The following is a 19,685-nucleotide window of genomic DNA, read 5'->3' as shown; positions in this document are numbered from 1 at the left end:
AGATTACCCCCAAGTACCTACCCCAAACAATTCCAGATGATTTTTTTAGGGGATGGTACTACATTTGGCAGACAGCAGAGGGTCTAGGGCAGTGACATTTAAACTTCATGAAACCGCAGGAGTTGAAATCCTGTTAAAACACAGATTCCTTGGTCCTATACCCTGAGATTTTGACTTACTAGGTTTTGGGTGTGAACCAGGGCTGGGAATCTGCATTTCCTACAAGCTCCGAGGTCATACTGGTGTTGCTGGTCCTCAGACCACACTTTCTGTAGTTCTGGTCTAGGGAACCTGGGGAAGGGAGAGTTGATAAATACCAGGTTCCCCTATTATAGGGTGTGTGGGTTGCCCACAACAGTCCTGGTGGCCCACCTGGTGAAACCTCCTCTTTCATTCCCAAACATATCCCAGAGAGGATATGAAATAATAAGGTCACCCTGCTTGTGTCCACCATCTCATTTAATCCTTCTAAAGAAACCCAAAGCAGCTATTATTATCCCACTTTGCAGATGAAAAAATTAAGCTTGGACAGATTAAGTACGTTTGCCTAAGGCCATGCAGTCAGTAAGTGATACAGCCTGAAACTGAAGCCAAGTGTGTTTTGTTCCAAATCCACACTTTTAACTAAATGGTAATACTATGAACCTGCCCTTCCCCATCTTACTCCTCTTCAGTGTAGGGTGGGCAGCTGGGGCATGATACCCAGAAGCTTCAACCTACCATTCCTACCATTCATTCCACCGGACACCCCATCTTTGCAGCGATAGCCAAAAGTGAGGCCAGGAAAGGCCAATGCTAGGAGAGAAGAAGTACTAAACTGATCGATGGAGCAGGTATTACAAAGCTGCCCAAGTCCTTTAAAAGCAACTGATCCGAAGATGCCAGATGACATAATCAAGAATGTGTTTCAGTGCTGTTGGGTCTCTCATGCACTTCACACAGAAAAAATGAGACAATTTCTGTACCCGAAGGGACATCAGAGGTCACCTAGCTGATGGTGCTCCATGTCAATACCCTTAAGGAATGTAACCATGAGTGACAATAACCATGGCTCCATTTCATCTTCACAGAAACTTTAGTCAGTACGGGCAGGGGAGTCAGAACCTGGGAAGGTGTGTGTGAGGACAGCACTTGGCAATGAAAAGGGCCCCTGGCTAACTGTGACCTGGTCCTTATACCATCAAATCCTACTATCCTTTGAGGGTCACTGAGTCAATCTTTGCATTTTCATTTATGAGGAATCATAAAATTAAAGGCCTTTGCCCAAAACAAAATGTCTCCTTATTTTCAATGCAGGAGAGTAACCTCCCTCCTGTGGGCGGTTGAAAGAGTCCTCCTGGATGAACCAGAGAAGGGAGAGCCTTAAAAATGGGTTAGAAGACCCAGGTCTCAAATGAAATTAGATTTCCTCCCTCAGGGCCTCTTTTTTGTATGTGGTATTCACTGGGACTTTTAGTCTTTGTACCTGCACATTAACTCTGGCAACAAAGGAATGCCTAAGAATCAGAGAAGCAGACACAAGCATTGATTCAATATGAACAGATTCTCACACCTCAAAATAACTTAGCAACATTCTTCAGACACTCTCAGTGCTTAAGAACCAAGGGTTTATTTGTATGGAGCGATTTCAGAGAAACAACCACATCACTTCAAACAGACATTCTTTCTTCTGTTCTTTCTTCCTGAACAGGGACATACAATCACCACATTGCCCTTTTCTCCACTAAGACAAAGGATGACGACTAACCTTTGTGGGTCATTCATACTAAAGAACATACCTGTCAGCTGTAAAGTAAATCTTCCCACATACCTGGAACCCAAATAAAAACCCTATCAACTTAGACACCAAGGCATCCTACCTTGGGGGATGTGAAGGTACATTTGAGTTTCCGGGGCACTCTCTCGTGGGCCATTTCAGTCCATTCAGCAAACATATCATCACGGTAAGCCAGGGAAACATCCATGGAAACTTCTGCATTTTCTTCTGCAAGAGAAAGGATGCACAATTCAGAAATGGCATCTGGGAAGGTATTTTGGAAACAGTTCAAAAATTCTCATAGGCTCTGCCATGGAAATGAAGACAAAACAATATATATTCATTTCTCTCAAACTCCAGATCCAAGTCTCCAAATCTGAAACTTAAAAGTCATAGGGTGAATGTTGAAGTTGGATGCTCGGTCCCTTCCTTAACCTCTCTGCCAAAGAGTCAAACAGCTTTCATGTAAACTCCTCCAGAGACAGGGGTCTAACTCTCTCTGAAGCAGCTCAAGTGGTCAGACTGTGACTCATGATCAGCACTTATCTTCCTGAGACTTGCAACACAGGTCCTAGGCCTGCCCAGAGGAGTTACATGGAATGTGAAGTCCTTCTTCCACAGAAGTGCCTTAGGTATCTGAAACCCATACTTCATCTGCCTGTGTTTTCTCTCCTATCTGATAAAAATAACCACCGCTCAGAGACATGATTTAAGTACGCTCTGTGCTGCCTTTGTAACACACTCTAGTCTCAAGTCGTCTTTCTTAAAATTACTTCCAAAGAAGTTCTCAAAAATGGGATCTTTTATTTCTCAAAAACTCAAAACCCCTTCTGCAAATGGAGGGGAAAGTTAACGTAAAAGATGAAGGGTTTTTCCAAAATTAAAGACTTATATATGCACAGATAAGAATATAATAATAAGCACATCATTGTGCAAATGAATATTCACATGTACTTCCATATCAGTAAGAACCATAAATGGGTTTAACTCACCACAGAACTCACTAAGGAGACGAGATGAATAAAAATTGCATCTATCCATTATGTCTGTCTTAAACTGTGCCGAGCAAGTTCAAGAACAGGAGAGTCTTAATTGGGGAAAAAAACCCACACAGATCACATTTCCAAAATGATTGGAGAACCAGCTTTCACTGGCGTTATGAGATGGGGTTCAATTCTAGGCTCTAGAAACAGATGATAACTGCTGTTTGGAAAATTAGGGCTTTCCATCCACTGGCCCAGTGTGACCTGAAGCCAATCTGACAATGTGAACCCCAAGTTCTCTGAAATCCAGAAAGAGAAAGAAAGAATGCAAGAAAGGAGGGATCTGAGGCCATCTGGATGTAGATGAAACCCTCAATGAACACCAGTGTCCTGCTACTTTCTTAGTACAATTTAAATCCTCAAACATGGTGAATTGGCCATTCCTATTTTCCTCCTCTCCCTCCTGAAATGCCACAGAACAAACAGTAAAGGAATTCAAAGGATATTAAATCACAAGGGGAAAAAGTGGTGATGACACGAGCAGATCAGGGATTGCAGCACTTTTAAAAAAAATGAAAGATACATGAAATAGAGCTTCCTGACAGCCAGAGAGAGGGGCACAGCCTAAACTGCAACAGAAGGGCTACTGTGGGAAAGTGAGCCATCATGTCCAGTAGACCCCCAAGGAGCTCAAAATTTGAAAACACCAGTGTTGCAGAAGACAGGTGAGGCATGGTGCTGACAACAGGGTAACTGGCTCAAAGTTTGTACAAAAAATCATTGGATCTCCAGGTCTTCTATATCTGCCTGTCTCTGCACAGTTTGAGGAGAAACTCTGGACTTGGAGACACCAGGCAGTGCAGAGACTCAGGGCTGAAAACAGGGAAGTACAAGTCCCTACATAAGAAACTGTGCGATACCCAGCTTGACAGAAAAAATGCTTACAGCGTTTGTATGTCCTCTTGGTTGGGGCTCAAGCTGGCCACAGCTGCTCCTTGCTTGACAGCCTCAGTGGTCAACAGAATGAACTGGCCAGAGCTCTCACATTAGACACCAAGCTTTTTCATCCTTTTCATTTCTTTTTTTTTTTTCCTAAAGTTTATTTATTTACTTTGAAAAAGAGCACGAGCAAGTGGGGGAGGGGCGGAGAGGGAGGGAGACAGAATCCTAAGCAGGCTCCACACTGACAATGCAGAGCCTGATGCAGGGCTCGAACCCATGAACTGTGAGATCATGACCTGAGCTGAAATCAAGAGTCGGACGCTTAGCCAACTGGGCCACCCAGGCGCCCCTACATCCTTTTCATTTCTAAAACTGGCATTAGCAATTGGGACTTTCAGCTATGTTGTGTTGAAAGAACACTTCCAGAACCACAGGACTCAAGAGTATAAATGTGAAAAGCTGTAAAAGAAGATATCAGTCCACACACTGGGCTTCTTGGGGCCCTAGGGTTCAGAGTAGCACTGGCCTTAGATATTGGCAGGAAGGGCCCTTAATTTGGGTCCAAATTTTAAAGGGCCCTACTGTCTGGCCCTCTTCTAACTATTCCCTTTCTCACAGGAAGAGAAACCCTCAAGTGAAAGGGACATGTCCACCGAGGGCCTAAACCCCTTACCCCTACTTTTAGAATATGCTTGGGGCTCCTGGGTGGCTCAGTCGGTTAAACAGCCGACTTCAGCTCAGGTCATGATCTCGTGCTCCATGGGTTCGAGCCCCACATTGGGCTTTGTGCTGATGGCTCAGAGCCTGGAGCCTGCTTCAGATTCTATGTCTCTCCCTCTCTCTGCCCCTCTCATGCTCATGCTCTGTCTCTGTCTGTCTCTCAATAATAAATTTAAAAAGTTAAAAAAAAAATTAGAATATGCTCCAAGAACTCAGGAGCCCAGAATACCCTACCCTGATAGCTCTGAGCCTATCTCCATGGCCTTGGTGGGGGGGTCTTCCCCAGATCTGGCCTCCTAAGGGGTACTATACAACCACTTGCGCACCCCCTGGGCTCAGGACTGGTCAAAGGCTACTCTTTGTAGGATACAGTCAGAGATGGAGCAAGGAGGTTGGGGTGTCCATACACATAACACTCAAAGCTCCTTTTCTGTAGGGGATGGAGCCAGGGGTGGAAAGAAAAGGCATTTAGGGGCCCACAACTCCTTGGTCAGTCCCATTTTGGCACAGAATTCCAAGAAGTGGAAGAATCCGAAATTCAAACCTGGCTTTCCAGTGCATTATGAAGGCAAATGTTATAATCAGATAGTAGAACTTAACTTGGCTTAACAATTTGTTGGCCTGATTTATCACTTTTAGGTATTTAGACATATGACAGCTATGCTTTCTTAGGCACTCTTGCCTTGGGCCCAAATGTTAGGGGTGAGCTTAATCAGAACAGGTGCCTCAGGGAGAGGGAAGGCCAGACAGACTCACCTCCTGGCCTTCTCCCAGCTTTAAGAGTTATTCCCATCTGTTGGGAATCCCTAAAGGAAAAACTGTTTTAAAGGACGCTGTTAAAAGCAAACAAATTTTAAACACTGCTTTCATGTCTGATTACTCTGTATTTAAGCCCATATGACTTCCGCGCTTTCATTTAAATGATATCATTTAATGTTCCCAACAAACTCTATGAAGTGGGGCACAGATATTTCCTTTTGATTAGTGAATTAGCTGAGGTCCTCAGGTATTAAGTAATTTGCCTGAAATCATACTGTTGTTGGTAATGGGAGGGAGACAACCATTTTCAAATTGCCTTAAAACACAATTATCTTTTTTTTACATTGCTTAGAGAAGACTGACTACTTGGTATTAAAAGTAGCCCATCAAACTAGTCACAAAAGATGAATAAGTAAGTCTTCAGCAAAAACACAGGCTCTAGGCAGACACCCTCTCCTTGACGCCTGGCATCCATCCTGTGAGTAAGAGGTTAGAAATTTCCCAAGAATACATAGCTAGTAAATGACAGAGTTGGGACTTAAACCTGGGTCTGGGTCACCCCGAAACCCCACTACCCTCAACTACCTTTGTTGGTAGAAAACAGCAGACTTCAAAAGAAACCTAACAGGGGGCACATGGCTGGCTCAGTTGGCAGACGGTGTAACTCTTGATCTCAGGGTCCAGAGTTCAAGCCCCAAGTTGAGCGTAGAGCTTACTTTAAAAACAAACAAAATGAAACTTGACACCTGAATCAAGCACACTGCGGTAACTCAGGCTACTCAATGCTAACCAAACAGCCTTTGCAGCTTTCTACGGGAGAGAAATATGTAGTGCTTTGGAGGCCATGAGCATGGCTTGCAGCGTGTCTGGAATTCTTTCATCTGAGCTACACAGCGCCATTTCAGAAACCTGACTGGGGAAGTGTGACATGCCATAAGAACGTGATGTGACGTGACATGATGGAGCTGGAAGCCTGGGGCCAGCTAAGTTCATGTTGTAGTCTGCCCCTAACCACATGGGAGATCAGGGACAGGGTGGGTCTGGATGTGGCATTAAGCCCATCTGTTGGAGGCGGCCGCTTGTAGCTCCAGACCACAGCCATCGTGAAGCAGTACAGGTCAGTCTCACCAGACCTTCTGCTTTTTTTCAAGACAAAGCAGAAATGCAAATTGTTACGAAACATCTCTCCATTTTTAAATGTCTGTAATTAATTCACTAAAAACAAAAACTAAGCTACAACAAAATGAAACTCTCTGTGCAGTTCAGCTAATGAAGTATCAGGTGATCTGGGTGATACTGTGGAGGTGACACTTTTCATACTGCCTTCACACCACCATTCTTTTCTTTCTGTTCCACCATCAAGTGAAGTTCTTTCTAAAACTTTCTATTACTGTTCACAAACTGTATCACATGTTTCGCCTTATCCTCACAATCACTTACTTCCTGTGCTGTCCGAGACAGGTGTCATCATTCCTGAGCTAGAGAAGTCAAGACTCCAAAAGCCCCACTTCTAGAAACATCAGAATCAAGCTTCTAGAGTTTCATGAACTGCAGTCCTATACCTTTTGGCTGTCTTTCATAGTGTACTTAAAAAACAGAAACCACAGGGAGAATGGCAGGTTCAAGTGACCCTCTGACCTTCCCTTACTGGACTTCGTGATATCACCCCCTCGCACATATGCTCAGGCTTCTAACCCTGCTGGAACAGGACTTGTCTCTTAGGATTTTGTGACCATTAAGTTAGTTATCACATGGAAAAAAAAAATACTTAGAACACTTCAGAAAGCATGAAGGATTGGCTACTGTTTTTACCATTTTATTAGGGAACTGAAAATCTAATACCTACCTTTAATTCAACATCATTACCAGGTCTCAGGAACATCAAACTTCCCACTATGAACCCCTATCCAAACCTGGAACACAGAACTCAGAAACAGGAAAGCACTGGCCAGAGAAACCCAGCAAAGCTGTGAAGTCAGCCCCCTGAATCATTTTCTCTTCTGCCTCCAATGGACTCAGAAATAAAGTTCAGCTTTAATGACTATGTTGCATGTAATAAAACACCGGTTTCATGACTCCCGGGATACTGCGTGGGCAATACTGCCCCCCTTCCCCCAACACCCCCAGAGATAATGAAAGTGAAGAATCCAATTTGAACTCCCTGGGAGAATAGGCAGGAAGGCCAAGGCTACCCCTGGCACCTGGAGAACGATCCCTATAAAACGAGGACACTGGTTATACCTGTTCCATGGGGAAAAGTGGTAAGGTATCAATATAGGGCATTTGTAGATTTGAAACCCATGGTTTTCCACACCTATACCAAACCGGCAGCTTTGCTATTCTGTGGGCTGTCCAAGCTTCCCATTTCTCAAATGGCTTTGGAGACACATTTTAGTTGGGTGGAAAATTCATTTGGAATACTGGGAAAGGAGGTGTGGAAAGGCACTGTGGTTCTTCACATTTACTATTTTCATCCTGTTACGGGGGTGGTGCCCTGACATGAGGAAATCTGTACTCCATGGTTCTGTAGGTGCAGACTCAGACTGCAGAGTATTACTGCAGGTGGAAAGATCTATGCCTTTCCATATTGGGAAGCATTGACCAATCATATCCTTAGGAATCATGTTACCTTCTCAGTTAAACTGCCCTGCCCTGCCCTACATGAGAAAAGCATTTGCCAATCAGTTTTCCAAAGACAAGAAGAAAGCCAGAGAGGAGAGCAAGTCCTTTGCATAAAGCAAGAAATGGTTGGGGAGACAAACAGGAAGAATCTGAGCACCACAGAATATCTAGGGCAGCTGTTTAACATTAAGAATGGATCCCGGTGGGGTGAAGCAATAAAAGATGAAGATTCATTGAGGAAGTGATCAGGATGCTTCTCATTTAGACTTCTTGAAATGGGCATTTTCCAGTCAAGATAGTAGAGCCTGTGGGCCAAAGAGATCTGTTTCGGAATTCTATCTTTACGTCTTTCTGGATGAGTGACCTTGAATGAGTCTCAGTTTGCACATGCAAAATAGAAATCATGGGACCTACTTCCCTAGGCTGTTGACAGGACCATTTGGTACACAAGTACTTAAAAATACTAGTTCCCCTTCCACCCTGGTTTAGGATGGTTGGGTTGACCAGTTACCAGGAAATAAAGGGGAGAAAGGGGAGGGCAAGTTACATTAAGAGGAAATAAAGAATTATATTATGGTTGTCAGAAGCTTTTAGGTTCCCTGAGAAACCTTGGTTTTCCTGGGCCTTTGCCCTGGGAAGAAATTAAAGAAATTTCAAAATGCTCACATGCACTCCCACATTCCATAGGAGAGCCGCCAGTCACCAGGGCCTGTTTGGGTAACCTCAGAAGGAGGCCGCACAGACCAGCCTCCTCCCAGCCTCCAGCAGACATATAATCTGGGGTTATTTATGCCAGCGTTCCTTCCCCAATCAAAAACTCTCTGACCTGGCTTGTATTTTCTTGACGCTTTCAATTAAGGAAATAACAAAACCAACCCTGTCCTACATCCATGGTTAAGCCAGGCAAAAATGGACTCAGCTAATTATAAATTTGGCCCTGGCTGTTTTCTTAAGATGCCCTACAGGCCTGGGTGTGCACAGTTATAAAAATGAATGAGTACAATTATTTTGCAAACCAGCCTAACAGTTTAGTTCACATTACCTCTGTCGTTTTTCTCCATCACGTCAAGCATTTGCATTCTGGAGAAGTATTTTCCGCGTGTAAGAAGCCATTTTGCTAAGCATTGTCAAAATGATCCCTTGCTATAATGTGAAGCACCTTCTCCTAGTTGAAGTAAGCAGTCTGAAATATGCAATGGGGGAAACGTTCCTCCCATCAGGCCTTTTGCAAAGTGACAACTCAGAAAACATCCACTTATCCCTACTGTACTGCTTAAAGGCTATACATTTGGAAAAGGAGCTGGGGATATAACTGTTTCATAAACGAATGAGTCTGAAGTACCACGGGATATAGTAAAACTACATCCATTGGTGTTTGCCAGGTTGTAGAGGGGCTCTCTTCTCACTTCACTTGCCCTGAGAGGTGTGTCACCAGCCCCTCTCAAGTTCAGATTTCCCTCCGGAGTTTCAAACCTGCAGGCTCACTTCCCACTGGAGGTCTCTACTTCCACGGTTCAGAAAGCCAAACAACCAAAGCTGGTACACAATCTGCTCATCAAGTCTTGCAGATTTATTCCCCTCTCTCTCCTCACAGTCACTCCTCTTGCTCAAGGCCACCATGCTCTCGGGCCTAAATAACTCAACCACATGCCCCATTCCTGTCTGTTCTCCACACTACAGCCAGGGAGATGACTTCTGAAATACTTTCAATGCCTTTACATGGTCCTCCTTAAAATGTTTAAAAGTTGAAACTCCTTGAGGCACCCTGGTGGCTCAGTCAGTTAAGTGTCTGACTTCAGTTCAGGTCATGATTTCATGGTTTGTGAGTTCAAGCCCCACATCAGGCTCTCTGCTGACAGTGCACAGCCTGCTTTGGATCCCCTGTCTCCCTTTCTCCGTCCCTCCCCTGCTTGTGAGTCCTCTCTCTCTCAAATAAATAAACATTTAAAACTAAAAATAAAATAAATAAAATAAGATCTGGAACTCCCTGAATGGCATAAAAGGCTAATTTCTGGCCCCTGGTTGGTATTCTAGGTTCATATTTTAGGAGTTCCTCCCTACTCCTGTCACCCAGGTGGCAGGTCACCTTGAGTGTAGCCCGCCACTCCGCCTCCAGCCTTGGAATATGGGTGACAGCCTGGAATTGTAGCCCACCTAGACCACTTGGTGCCTGTGCAATGGTGGGCAAGTCACCCAACTCTTCTATCTACAGATGAGGACAGCGGTAATGCCCATCTCCTACAGTTGGGACGATTAAATGAGATAATGCGCATGAATTGCTGAGCACGGCCCTGGCATACAGCGAACACTCAGTAAATGCTAGCTGATATTCAAGGTTAACTACACTGGCTGTACTCAAGGTCCCTGCCAGCACCCCAAATTTTAAAAAGGTGTCGCCTCTGAGCAGATGAATTAGAAAAAGGTTCCTTTTATTCTGAGCTGAGGATAGCACTCTGCATCCCCACTCATGCCAGACTCCTGTTCATCTTCTAAAATTTGATAGACTTAATCCTGCCTTCCCTCACTCACTAAAACTTGATGAAGTGGCCCTCGCACCCTGTGCATCCATCACTGTAACACTTACCCTCCTACAGTCCGACTACCTGACTATTTCTCTCCCTACCCACTTCCCACGAAGACGGAGAAGTTCCCGAAAGCCAGGGACTGCCTCAGTCTCTTTCACCACTCTTATCGCCCATGTCTTTACAGAACAGATATTCATTAAGTATCTGCCAAATTAACACCACCCTTCTTTCTCCAAATACTTCTATGACCCAAAATTTCTTCTGTTACTCCACCATTTCTATACCCCACATGTGTGGTTTATAGTTTGCTCTGTTTTGGTGGCATTCATTCTTTCCCCAGGGCCTGCTGCCCTTTTCCTACTCCCACACATATGCATACATGTACACATACACACACACACACCCCTCAGAAAGATTCCTCAAAGTTGGCCCAATGGTCCTACTGAAGAACAATGTACCTGTTCCCCAGGGTGAAAGGAGAGCTTTTAAGGGAAGTCATCCTGAGGGAGGTAGTGTCTCCTTTCCCCATGTCTGTCTAAATTATAATATGGAGCTGCATAAATATTCTGCCTGAGAGGGCTAGTGGGGGCAAAGGAGGAAACAAGATGTAACCTCAGGGGCTAGAAACCAAAGAATTTCTCTGAGTTTAACGATTAGCAAAGCAATAAAAGGGTTGGCCTTTGAGGTCTATATCCCAAGTGTGTAGGGATAAGGGAATAGGTGGGATTACTTGCAAGAGATTCCAGAGAAGAAAACCTGTACGGCACTCACTGAGGTATAACATGTCATGTCTTTGGTAATCTACTCAAGCCTCCTTTGCCAAGTTGGAAAGGAAGTTCATGAGGAACTGAGAACCCATAATACCCGGTGCTGCCAAGAGGGAATCAATACACCTCTGAAACCCCTAATGCTAGGTAGACCATTCCATCCAATTCATTTTTTCCTTCCACCAAATATTTTTAAGCACCTGCTAGTTTCCATGCACAATAGTGGGGGATAAAAAAAAAAAAAAAAGGACATAAAATGTGAAGTTTGCTCTTAATTGTTTACAGTAGCGTAGGGAAGCCAGGCATAAACACAAATAAGTATAATCACATGTGGTTAGTACTACATTAGAATATAAAGTATACCGTCAGTACAAAGATGTCAAGAGTGCTGGCTAGGGGGTCAAAGAATATAGCACAGAATACATAATCTTCCGGATAACCTCATCCATAAGAGGTGATGTTTAACTGTAACTTACAGGATGAGTAAGAGTTCATTAGGTAATGAAGAGAAAGATTTACAGGCAGAGGGAACTGCATGAATAAAAAGCCATGGAAGCATAAACAATATCATGGAGTCAGAGAAATTGAGAAATCAACTAATTCAATATGGCAGAGAATGGGAGTGGAGAGAATGGGTAAGGCGGGCGAGCAGGAAGGGTCTGATGACAAAGGGAAGAAGCTTGCTCTGAATGCTGTAGCATTTTGTTTAGAAAGATGTTTACGAAAAGAGGCCCGGCAGCTGTGTGAGAGGGTGGGGACATTAGCATAGAGAGATCTAGAGAAAACTCAGGCCCACTGCACTGACACAGTTCTCAGCATACTTAAGATTACCTAATCTCGTAGAAACTATCACCAGAAGAACCATCCCTGTTTTCCAAGTAATCTGAATTCAACAATGAACCGATCTTTGCCTAAGAATGCTTGAGAAATCAGAACCATTCAAGCTGGCAAGAGTTAAAACACTGGAAAGCAAACATGGCAATAGCTCTTTCCCATTTGACCATAATCAACATAAATGCGGAGAGAAAATAAACTTGACAGCCAAGGGAGCAAAACACACAGTGGGCTTCTTTGCTTTCTCCCCAGGACACTGTCAACGTACACAGCATTTAGAATAGCTGATTTGATGGTTACAGAAATCTACCTGCTTCTTCCTCTCGCCCCCACCCCTTCTCTCCGAAAGCAATTAGAGAAGAGAGCTTCATTCACACTGAATCTAAAAATAGATGGCAGAGTTCACAGACTGACAGCTGCATTCTCATACAGTAACCAGGAAAGGAAAGGGATGGCTAATTTAACTTAACAACTTCCAAAACAAACAGGGCAGAAGTAGTCCAGGATAAAGAGAAAACACAAAGGTCAGCTCTTCAAAGAGCTGGAAGAGGAATGGGGTCACTTGGTGGCAGTTTATTAGTCCTCCCCAAATCCTGATGAAATCAGCTAAGTATTTTGCCCAGATCTGCCTAGAGTCCTTCAGACAAGAGCTCTGGCAGACAAAGCTGCTACAGGAATCCAAGCAAGATCAGGCAGAAGGGCCAAGACTTGCCCTCTTAACTTCTCCATGCATCACCTGGATACCCACAAGCTGAGTAAGTCACTACGTTTTCTGGATAAGATAAATGAACACATTCCCCACTCCTACCACCACATCTAAATCATACTGCCTAGCCTGGGGCAGAGAAAAAAAAAAAGTTATCCAAGAAATTAACAAGGATCGCTAAGAGGGAAAAACCAGGTGTCTAAAAGGAGTGACCGTTTCTTTTCCTCTTCTGGGTCCTAAAATGTTTTAGTTTCTCTCCTCATTCTGGCCTCCCCAGGGAGGGGATTATGGTTGCGCTTCAAAGAAACAAGGGAATGCCTGTGGGCGGGAAGCAGATTCTCTGCAGCACCGGCTCTCAGGGGGGCTCCCAGCCAGCTAAATGTCGGAGCACTGTACCCCAGCATTCCCCTGCCGCACTGCCTCCATTGCCCTGGTGACTAAGCTGTTTCAACAGCTGTGTTATTGCTGGATTCAGGCCAGTGTTCTTCACACAGAGGATTTGTGTGGGGAATTCAGGATTTGGGGCTCTATTTGCAGATGAGGGCCTACCCTTGATCAATCAGCAAGGGCCTTCCCCAGACTCAGGCTCCAAACAGCAATGAGACGATATTGGGCTGCCTGCCACCCAGCCTTCCAAAAGATGGACAGACTCCTTACAGCACAAAGGGGCGGGGGCGGGGGGGGGGGGGGGAGAAGGTGATGTGTCCATGACAGGGAGAGAGAAAGAGAAAGAAGGAAGCAAAATCAAAACCACCCTTGGTTGAGCCCCAGAAGACCTCCACTGCCCCTCCCTCAATATAAGACACCTGCAGGAACATGCTCCTTTTTCTTCTCTTTCCCTCCTGCCATCTCCCTCAGTCTCTCCTTTGAAATAACTTCTCTTGCCCTTCAGGTGTTGTTGGCACCCCCTTTGCCTCTACAACACAAAGTCTGGGCAGCCCGTGGCCTCCCTGCCTCTCATCACATCACTTACACTCATTTATGTTCCTATCACCTCTGAGGCAAGCCGGGCCTGCTGACTTGTTCCCTCACTACCCCAGCCTCTAGGTTCTTTGCTCAGCAGGCAGGCACTCCTTTACTAACTGCTGAACAAACCACCAAAGTCGTTTGCACAGAGGGGTGACCCTTATTTCCTGTGTTGGGGGGGGGGCAACAATTTTCATTTCTAGTCCATTCCAGGATGCACCTAAGAGCTCTATATTAACCTGCTCTCTCTCCTAAGTTCTCATCAAGAGGAACTAGGCTATATTTTCTGATATTGAAGAGACCATGGAAATGGGAGTTTTTGCATAAAGAAGGTATTGTATTCTTTTTTAATTTTTTAATGTTTATTTATTTTTGAGAGAGAGAGAGAGGGACAGAGACAGAGACACAGCATGAGAGGCAGAGGGGCAGAGAGAGAAGGAGACACAGAATCCGAAGCAAGCTCCAGGCTCTGAGCTGTCAGCACAGAGCCCGACATGGGGTCCGAACTCACAGAGTACAAGATCATGACCTCAGCTGAAGTCAGAGGCTAACTGACTGAGCCACCCAGGTGCCCCAAGAAGGTATCGTATTTTCAAAAGAAATAAAACAACGATTTTTAAAATCTCCAACTTTTGAGTGCCTACTCCATGCAGACATATTCAGATGTGTAAACATTTTCAGACACATACATGCCAGCCTGACACAGATGATTGATTATCTGCTGTCTCAACACGAGGAAAATGAGGCCTGTGATCATACTGCTAGAACGGGAGAGAGGCAAACTATGAACTCAAGTGTGCCTGACACCACAGCTCAAGTTGTTTGCCATTATGTCACAGATCAGTTGAGTTAGGAGCCCTGTTTCTTGATCTAGGTAAAGCCAATTAATAGCTGTACCATTTGAGTATTTTATGCATCGTATTCTTTCATTAATTACTGAAGTTGGATCAAACTAAGGTCCATCTAGTTCTAACATTTCACGAATGTAGAAATCTAACACACCACCAGCTGCTGAGCTGCATTCTGCACTTGCGGCATTGTGGCAAAAACAAAGAACAATAAAACAATCCCTGCCCTCAGGCCACTTGTAAAGGCGTTAGAGTGACAAGGGATAAAAACTCCAGTCTGACGAATGTAAGAGTTAAACAGTAGCAAATACAAAAATCCCAGAGTACACAGCAGTACTTGAGAAACAACCATCCTAACTATAAAAGGACAATAGTACATTTCAACAGTGTTTGTCTCCCCTCACCCCAAAATATCTTTTTGCTGCCAGCAGGACTAGCCAGCTAGCAGAAGGGATTCCGTCTGTTTCACGGGAAAGCTTTGTTTCTGACAAGTTTCGTAAAGGAAAAAGTAGGCTAGAACAAGCTTTTTATTTCCAACCCACCTTTTCTTCGTTCCCATGAATGAGGAGGGGATACAAATGAAGGCAGGCAGCCAGGGAGAAAAATAATATGGCTGGTGGTTCCTGACCTCTTGGATTCCTGCCGTCAGAGAAGCCCGAGAGGCAACATTTAATTGTGGAAAAACCAGCCTTGCTCTTCTCTTATCTTTTTCCTCTGTGACTTAAACCCACAATTACTGGCAACCCCTAGATTCCGAGTCACTCAGCTGGTGGTGGCAGCGATGGCTGTGTCTGTAGCTGAAAAGCAAAAGGGGAGTCAGATTTTACCTGCCTCCGAAGGCAGCCAGCCTCGAGCGAGCAGCCCTAACCCAGCTTTACGACTTCTCCCATTAAAAAGTTCACAGATGCCCTCCCGTCGGGAATACCACCGTGTGAGAAGTCCAAATGGAAAAAAAAAAAAAAAAAAAGAAATGCGATTTCCAGCTGCTGCATAATACAAAGAACAAGCTACGAATCTCAAATCCTGAATTCCACATTTTATTTCAGCACTGGATACGTGATTTTAAATTCCTTTTCTTAAGGATCAAACTCCAAATTTCTTTGCCTGGCCATCAATGCAACTCACTAACTGCCCCCTCAGTCTTTTAGGAGCTTATCTTTTCTCTCCAATATGAATTCTTCTCCAGGCTAACAAATGGGCTCTCTGTCCTTCACATACATGTTCTTTCACAGCATTTCATGGTGGGAAAATAGGGATCTTGGCCCTGACTTCCTCACCTATTAACGAGGTGACCCTGGAGAAGTCACTGCCATAGTTTTAGTCTGCAGAGCTTTGAGAGGTTGTGTCCCATACACTTCTACTCTTATCTTAAATTATTATCCTATTCCAAAACATTTTAATTTATATGTTAACACACGTTTACAGTCAAATGTAATTAAACCATGCCTTGTGGGCATATTCTCCTAAGGATGCTGAAAAGTTCCCACATCTTCTATTTTAGGGTGTTCTCCGATTTCTTAAGTACTGATCAACATGTAATTTGAAACTCATGGGGTCCACCAATATCATGAAGTTGGAGCTCTTACCTAAAGATTCATGGATAACCTCTGGGGGTTCAGTTGAAACATGAATACAAGATGTCTCAATGGGACTTATGCACATTTTTCTCTGAAGGTCAAGGTCCTTGATCCAAAGTTAAGAACCACTGTCCTGAAGTAATGAAAGGCCTATTGCCAGCAACCACCCAGGTCCTTGTATTGCACACTCAGCCCTGCTATCTTCCTTTCTGGACTTCTTCGTTCTCTCCAGAACTCACACTCCTTTCTGCTTGAGTCCAAGAATAATAAGAACTCAACTTTACTGAGCATTGACCATGTACCAAGCACTTACTATGTAAAAGCTGCATAAGTATTATGCTAGTTTCATCCTTAAAACAATCTTATAAGGGTGGCACTACAATTACACACCTCTATTTTATAGATGAAGAAAATGAAGTACAAGGAAGTTCATTAACTTATCAAAGGTGTCACAAAACTTATAAGTGTCAGGTCAAGAACTTAGCCCAAACACTCTGGTTTCCTAGAACAAAATTCAGCTACTCTTGGACTGTTTCTTTGCCATCATATATTAGTCACAAATTTCAACATCTCCTTGAAGATTCTACCCTTCAGGACTTGGTTAAAAAATTACCTTCTCAGTTAAGTTAATCATTTCCCCTTCTTTGTTTATGGAATACTCTAGGCACTTAGCACTGAACACATTGGTGTAATTTTTAATTTCTTTCTCTCTGCACTAGACTGAGCTCCTAATTAGTTATTTTGAGTACATCTTGAGTATTTACACAGCCTGGGGCTATGCTAAGTATGGAGACAAAAAGATGAACAAGATACAGTCCCTGCCTTCAAAATTCAGTCTTGCAGGATAGAGAGAAGTAACAAAGAAGGGCCATGAGGTTTTTTAAAACTGTAGTATAAAGGATAAGGACTTATCTTTGTATCTTAAATCCTAAGTCCAAAAAATGCCAGCACGTAGTAGAAGCCCAATAAATGACCACTCAATGAATGAAGGAAGTTGGGAAGAGGGACTCAGAAGCCGGACTGTTGAATTAAAAGATCGACCTTCCTTTTATGAAAACTCTTTGAGGTTATTTATACACTGACTCACCTAAAAACTGCTTCCTGTGTTGGTGTCTATGATACATTTTTTAATGTCAGACTAAAAATACACTTCCAGTACACCAACCCTGTCTGCCTACCCAAGGACTAGAAATGAACACAAGGTAAACACATAACAAAATAAAATACTAGAAAACTCACTCATGTCAACACTAAGCTCACCCACTAGCAAAGGGGCATCTTCAAAAATGGTTCATACTTGAGGGTCTGTGAAGTCACCTATTTATAATGCTGAAGGGATACTCATAAGATTTTTATAAAGCAAAAGAATCTTAAGTGAGTCATGGACTAGCAGCAAAAGAGAGCTGGAGTGATAGGACCTCAGGAGTCATCTGGTATAATTTCCTGTTCAGAACAGGGAGATGCTCCATAGCACTACAGACGGACTGGGGGTGGGGTCAAGGCACTGGACTCCAGAGATCATTTTTGCTTATAACCCCTCTATTTCTCAGCTGTAAGACTCTGAATATGTCAATTTCCTCACTCTGCCAGAGAGACCTGTTGATATGATCAGATGAAATAAAAGTAAAGTTGTCTTGATCAGAGAGGATTCGGTTGCAGGTAGCAGGATTTCACCCACACTAGGTAGGAAGAAATCAGCTGGAAGGAGCCTGGGTGGCTCAGTCAGTTAAGCATCCGACTTTGGCTCAGGTCATGATCTCACAGTTTGTGGGTTTGAGCACCGCATTGGGCTCAGTGCTGACAGCTCAGAGTGTGGAGCCTGCTTTGGATTCTGTGTTTCCCTCTCTCTCTGCCCCTCCCCAGCTCTCTCTCTCTCTCAAAAATAAATAAACATTAAAAAATTTAAAAAAAAAAAAAAAAAAAAAAAAAAGAAAAGAAATCAGCTGGATGGAGACAAGGGTATCTCAAGAAATGTGAGGGCAGAAAGTACTACCAAACCTGAGGGACTAGAACCAGGAAGAAAGTCATCTTTTGTAGTCGATTGTAATTATACCCCATAGACCTTCACCTCCACTTGTCTCTTTGCACCTGGTTTTCCCACTCTGTGGCTTCTTCATACATGTGGTGAATGATGGTTGCCCAGGGAGCCCTCAGGGCTTCTCATTTAGATGCCAGTAAAGGTCGGCCTAGAAATACTGAATCCCAATGTTGCACAAGAGAGAATCTGATTGCTCTCCTTAGGTTGAGGGCCCATCCTAATCCAATCAGCTGCGGCTGGGGGGCTGGTCGTGCGGCCAGCAGCCCACTTAGCTGGTGTGGTGGAAGCCCGCACTCTGAGGGACAGGAAATATGGTAGTTCTGCAAGAAAATGGTATGAAGCCAAAGCGAATGGCTGGCCACAAAGACAACCATCAGCACCACCCTGTGCAAAGTATCACTGTGGTCACCATTACGATTCTCTCTACTCCAATAAGCTTTTGCTTGATTACTACCAGTGTTAAGCTGCTCCATACTTCAAGAGACAACTTCAACTGTGTGGCAGCAACTTTTTTTTTAAGATGCTGGATTTAAATATTTTGAATATTTAAAAATTTAAGTTTAAATATTTAAATTAAAATAAATATAAAATTTCAATATTTTCAATCCTCCCCCCAAACCTTACCTATAAAGAAGATATAACCTTCTTTGTTAGGTTAGGTCTGAACTTCCCTTATGGCCATAATATGAATAACAGGTAAGGCAGGAAAGACAGATTCCTTGAACAATTATTTTAGGAAATAACCTCGACCAGAAAAATTTAAAAACCAGAACCTCCTCTTGCTCTAAAGAATTACTACTACCTCTCCAACTAACACTATTAGTACTAATTTACTAAAGCAAAAGAGGAACTGGAACCATATCTAGCCTCAGTGTGGAGACAACAGGTAGATATTAAGGGAATTTTTTTTTTTTTTTTCAAATGTAGAGTCCCTGGCACTTTTGCAAGTAGAATTCTGCTTTGTTGAACAGAGGATTTTCCTTCCCCCATCTAACTTATTTTTGTTTTGAAAAGCATAATCCAGAAAATCGTTTTTCTTTATATTTTCTTAAGTCAACCAAAATTGAAGTATGATTCTGAGGAAAACAACCTCACATTAGCTATGTGATGACTGACTGGCATTTAAATACTGACAAGAATACCCAAAGTCAGAAGAGGAGGTTAAAAAAAAAAAAAAAGAAAAAAAAAAACCAAACACCTTATATATAGTGGGGGTGCCATCAAGGAATCTGTTGCTGCTAGCTGCTTTGCTATTCACATTCTTCATTGATGTCACCAGGATTTATTTTAGTAACCAGGATATACTTGTTATGGATGCAAAGAGAATCTCGTTTATATTCTAAACTCAGAGCAGGAAATCAGACACGTGGGTGATCTGCAGCTGTGGTACTATAAACAGATTCTAGACTGCACTACATTCGCTGAACTACAGATTGGGAGATCTAAGAGAGAAAAATAGAAAATGCACCATCTTAGAAAGACCAGTGCAACTTCTGTCCAAGAATATTTGGGTGCTGTTTGGTAGAAGGCTCACTGACCTGTATAAGTTGTGTACTTGTTGCTGTGTACCATCCACCTACCTACATGGTTGATGTACAACTAGGAGATCCTGCTTTGTATTCAGCCAGCTATGCTACAGTGG

General features: G+C 43.4%; 1 protein-coding gene across 4 annotated transcripts in view; it reads right to left on the bottom strand.

The window, feature by feature from the left end:
* Positions 1–19,685, bottom strand: part of WLS (Wnt ligand secretion mediator) — a 100,540-nt gene that overhangs the window by 30,992 nt on the left and 49,863 nt on the right. For all 4 annotated transcript variants that reach the window (XR_009608182.3, XM_060626529.3, XM_060626530.3 and 1 more), the window contains exon 3: positions 1,860–1,984. Coding sequence is in view for 3 of the 4 variants with exons in the window: in XM_060626529.3 (XP_060482512.1) it covers positions 1,860–1,984 (125 nt within the window). In the remaining variant the exon portion in view is untranslated. The remainder of the gene's footprint in view (positions 1–1,859; positions 1,985–19,685) is intronic.

Source organism: Panthera onca, chromosome C1, assembly GCF_046562875.1.
Source record: "Panthera onca isolate mPanOnc1 chromosome C1, mPanOnc1 haplotype 2, whole genome shotgun sequence".
Classification (NCBI taxonomy): domain Eukaryota; kingdom Metazoa; phylum Chordata; class Mammalia; order Carnivora; family Felidae; genus Panthera; species Panthera onca.
This window is presented reverse-complemented; position numbering and strand designations above follow the sequence as displayed.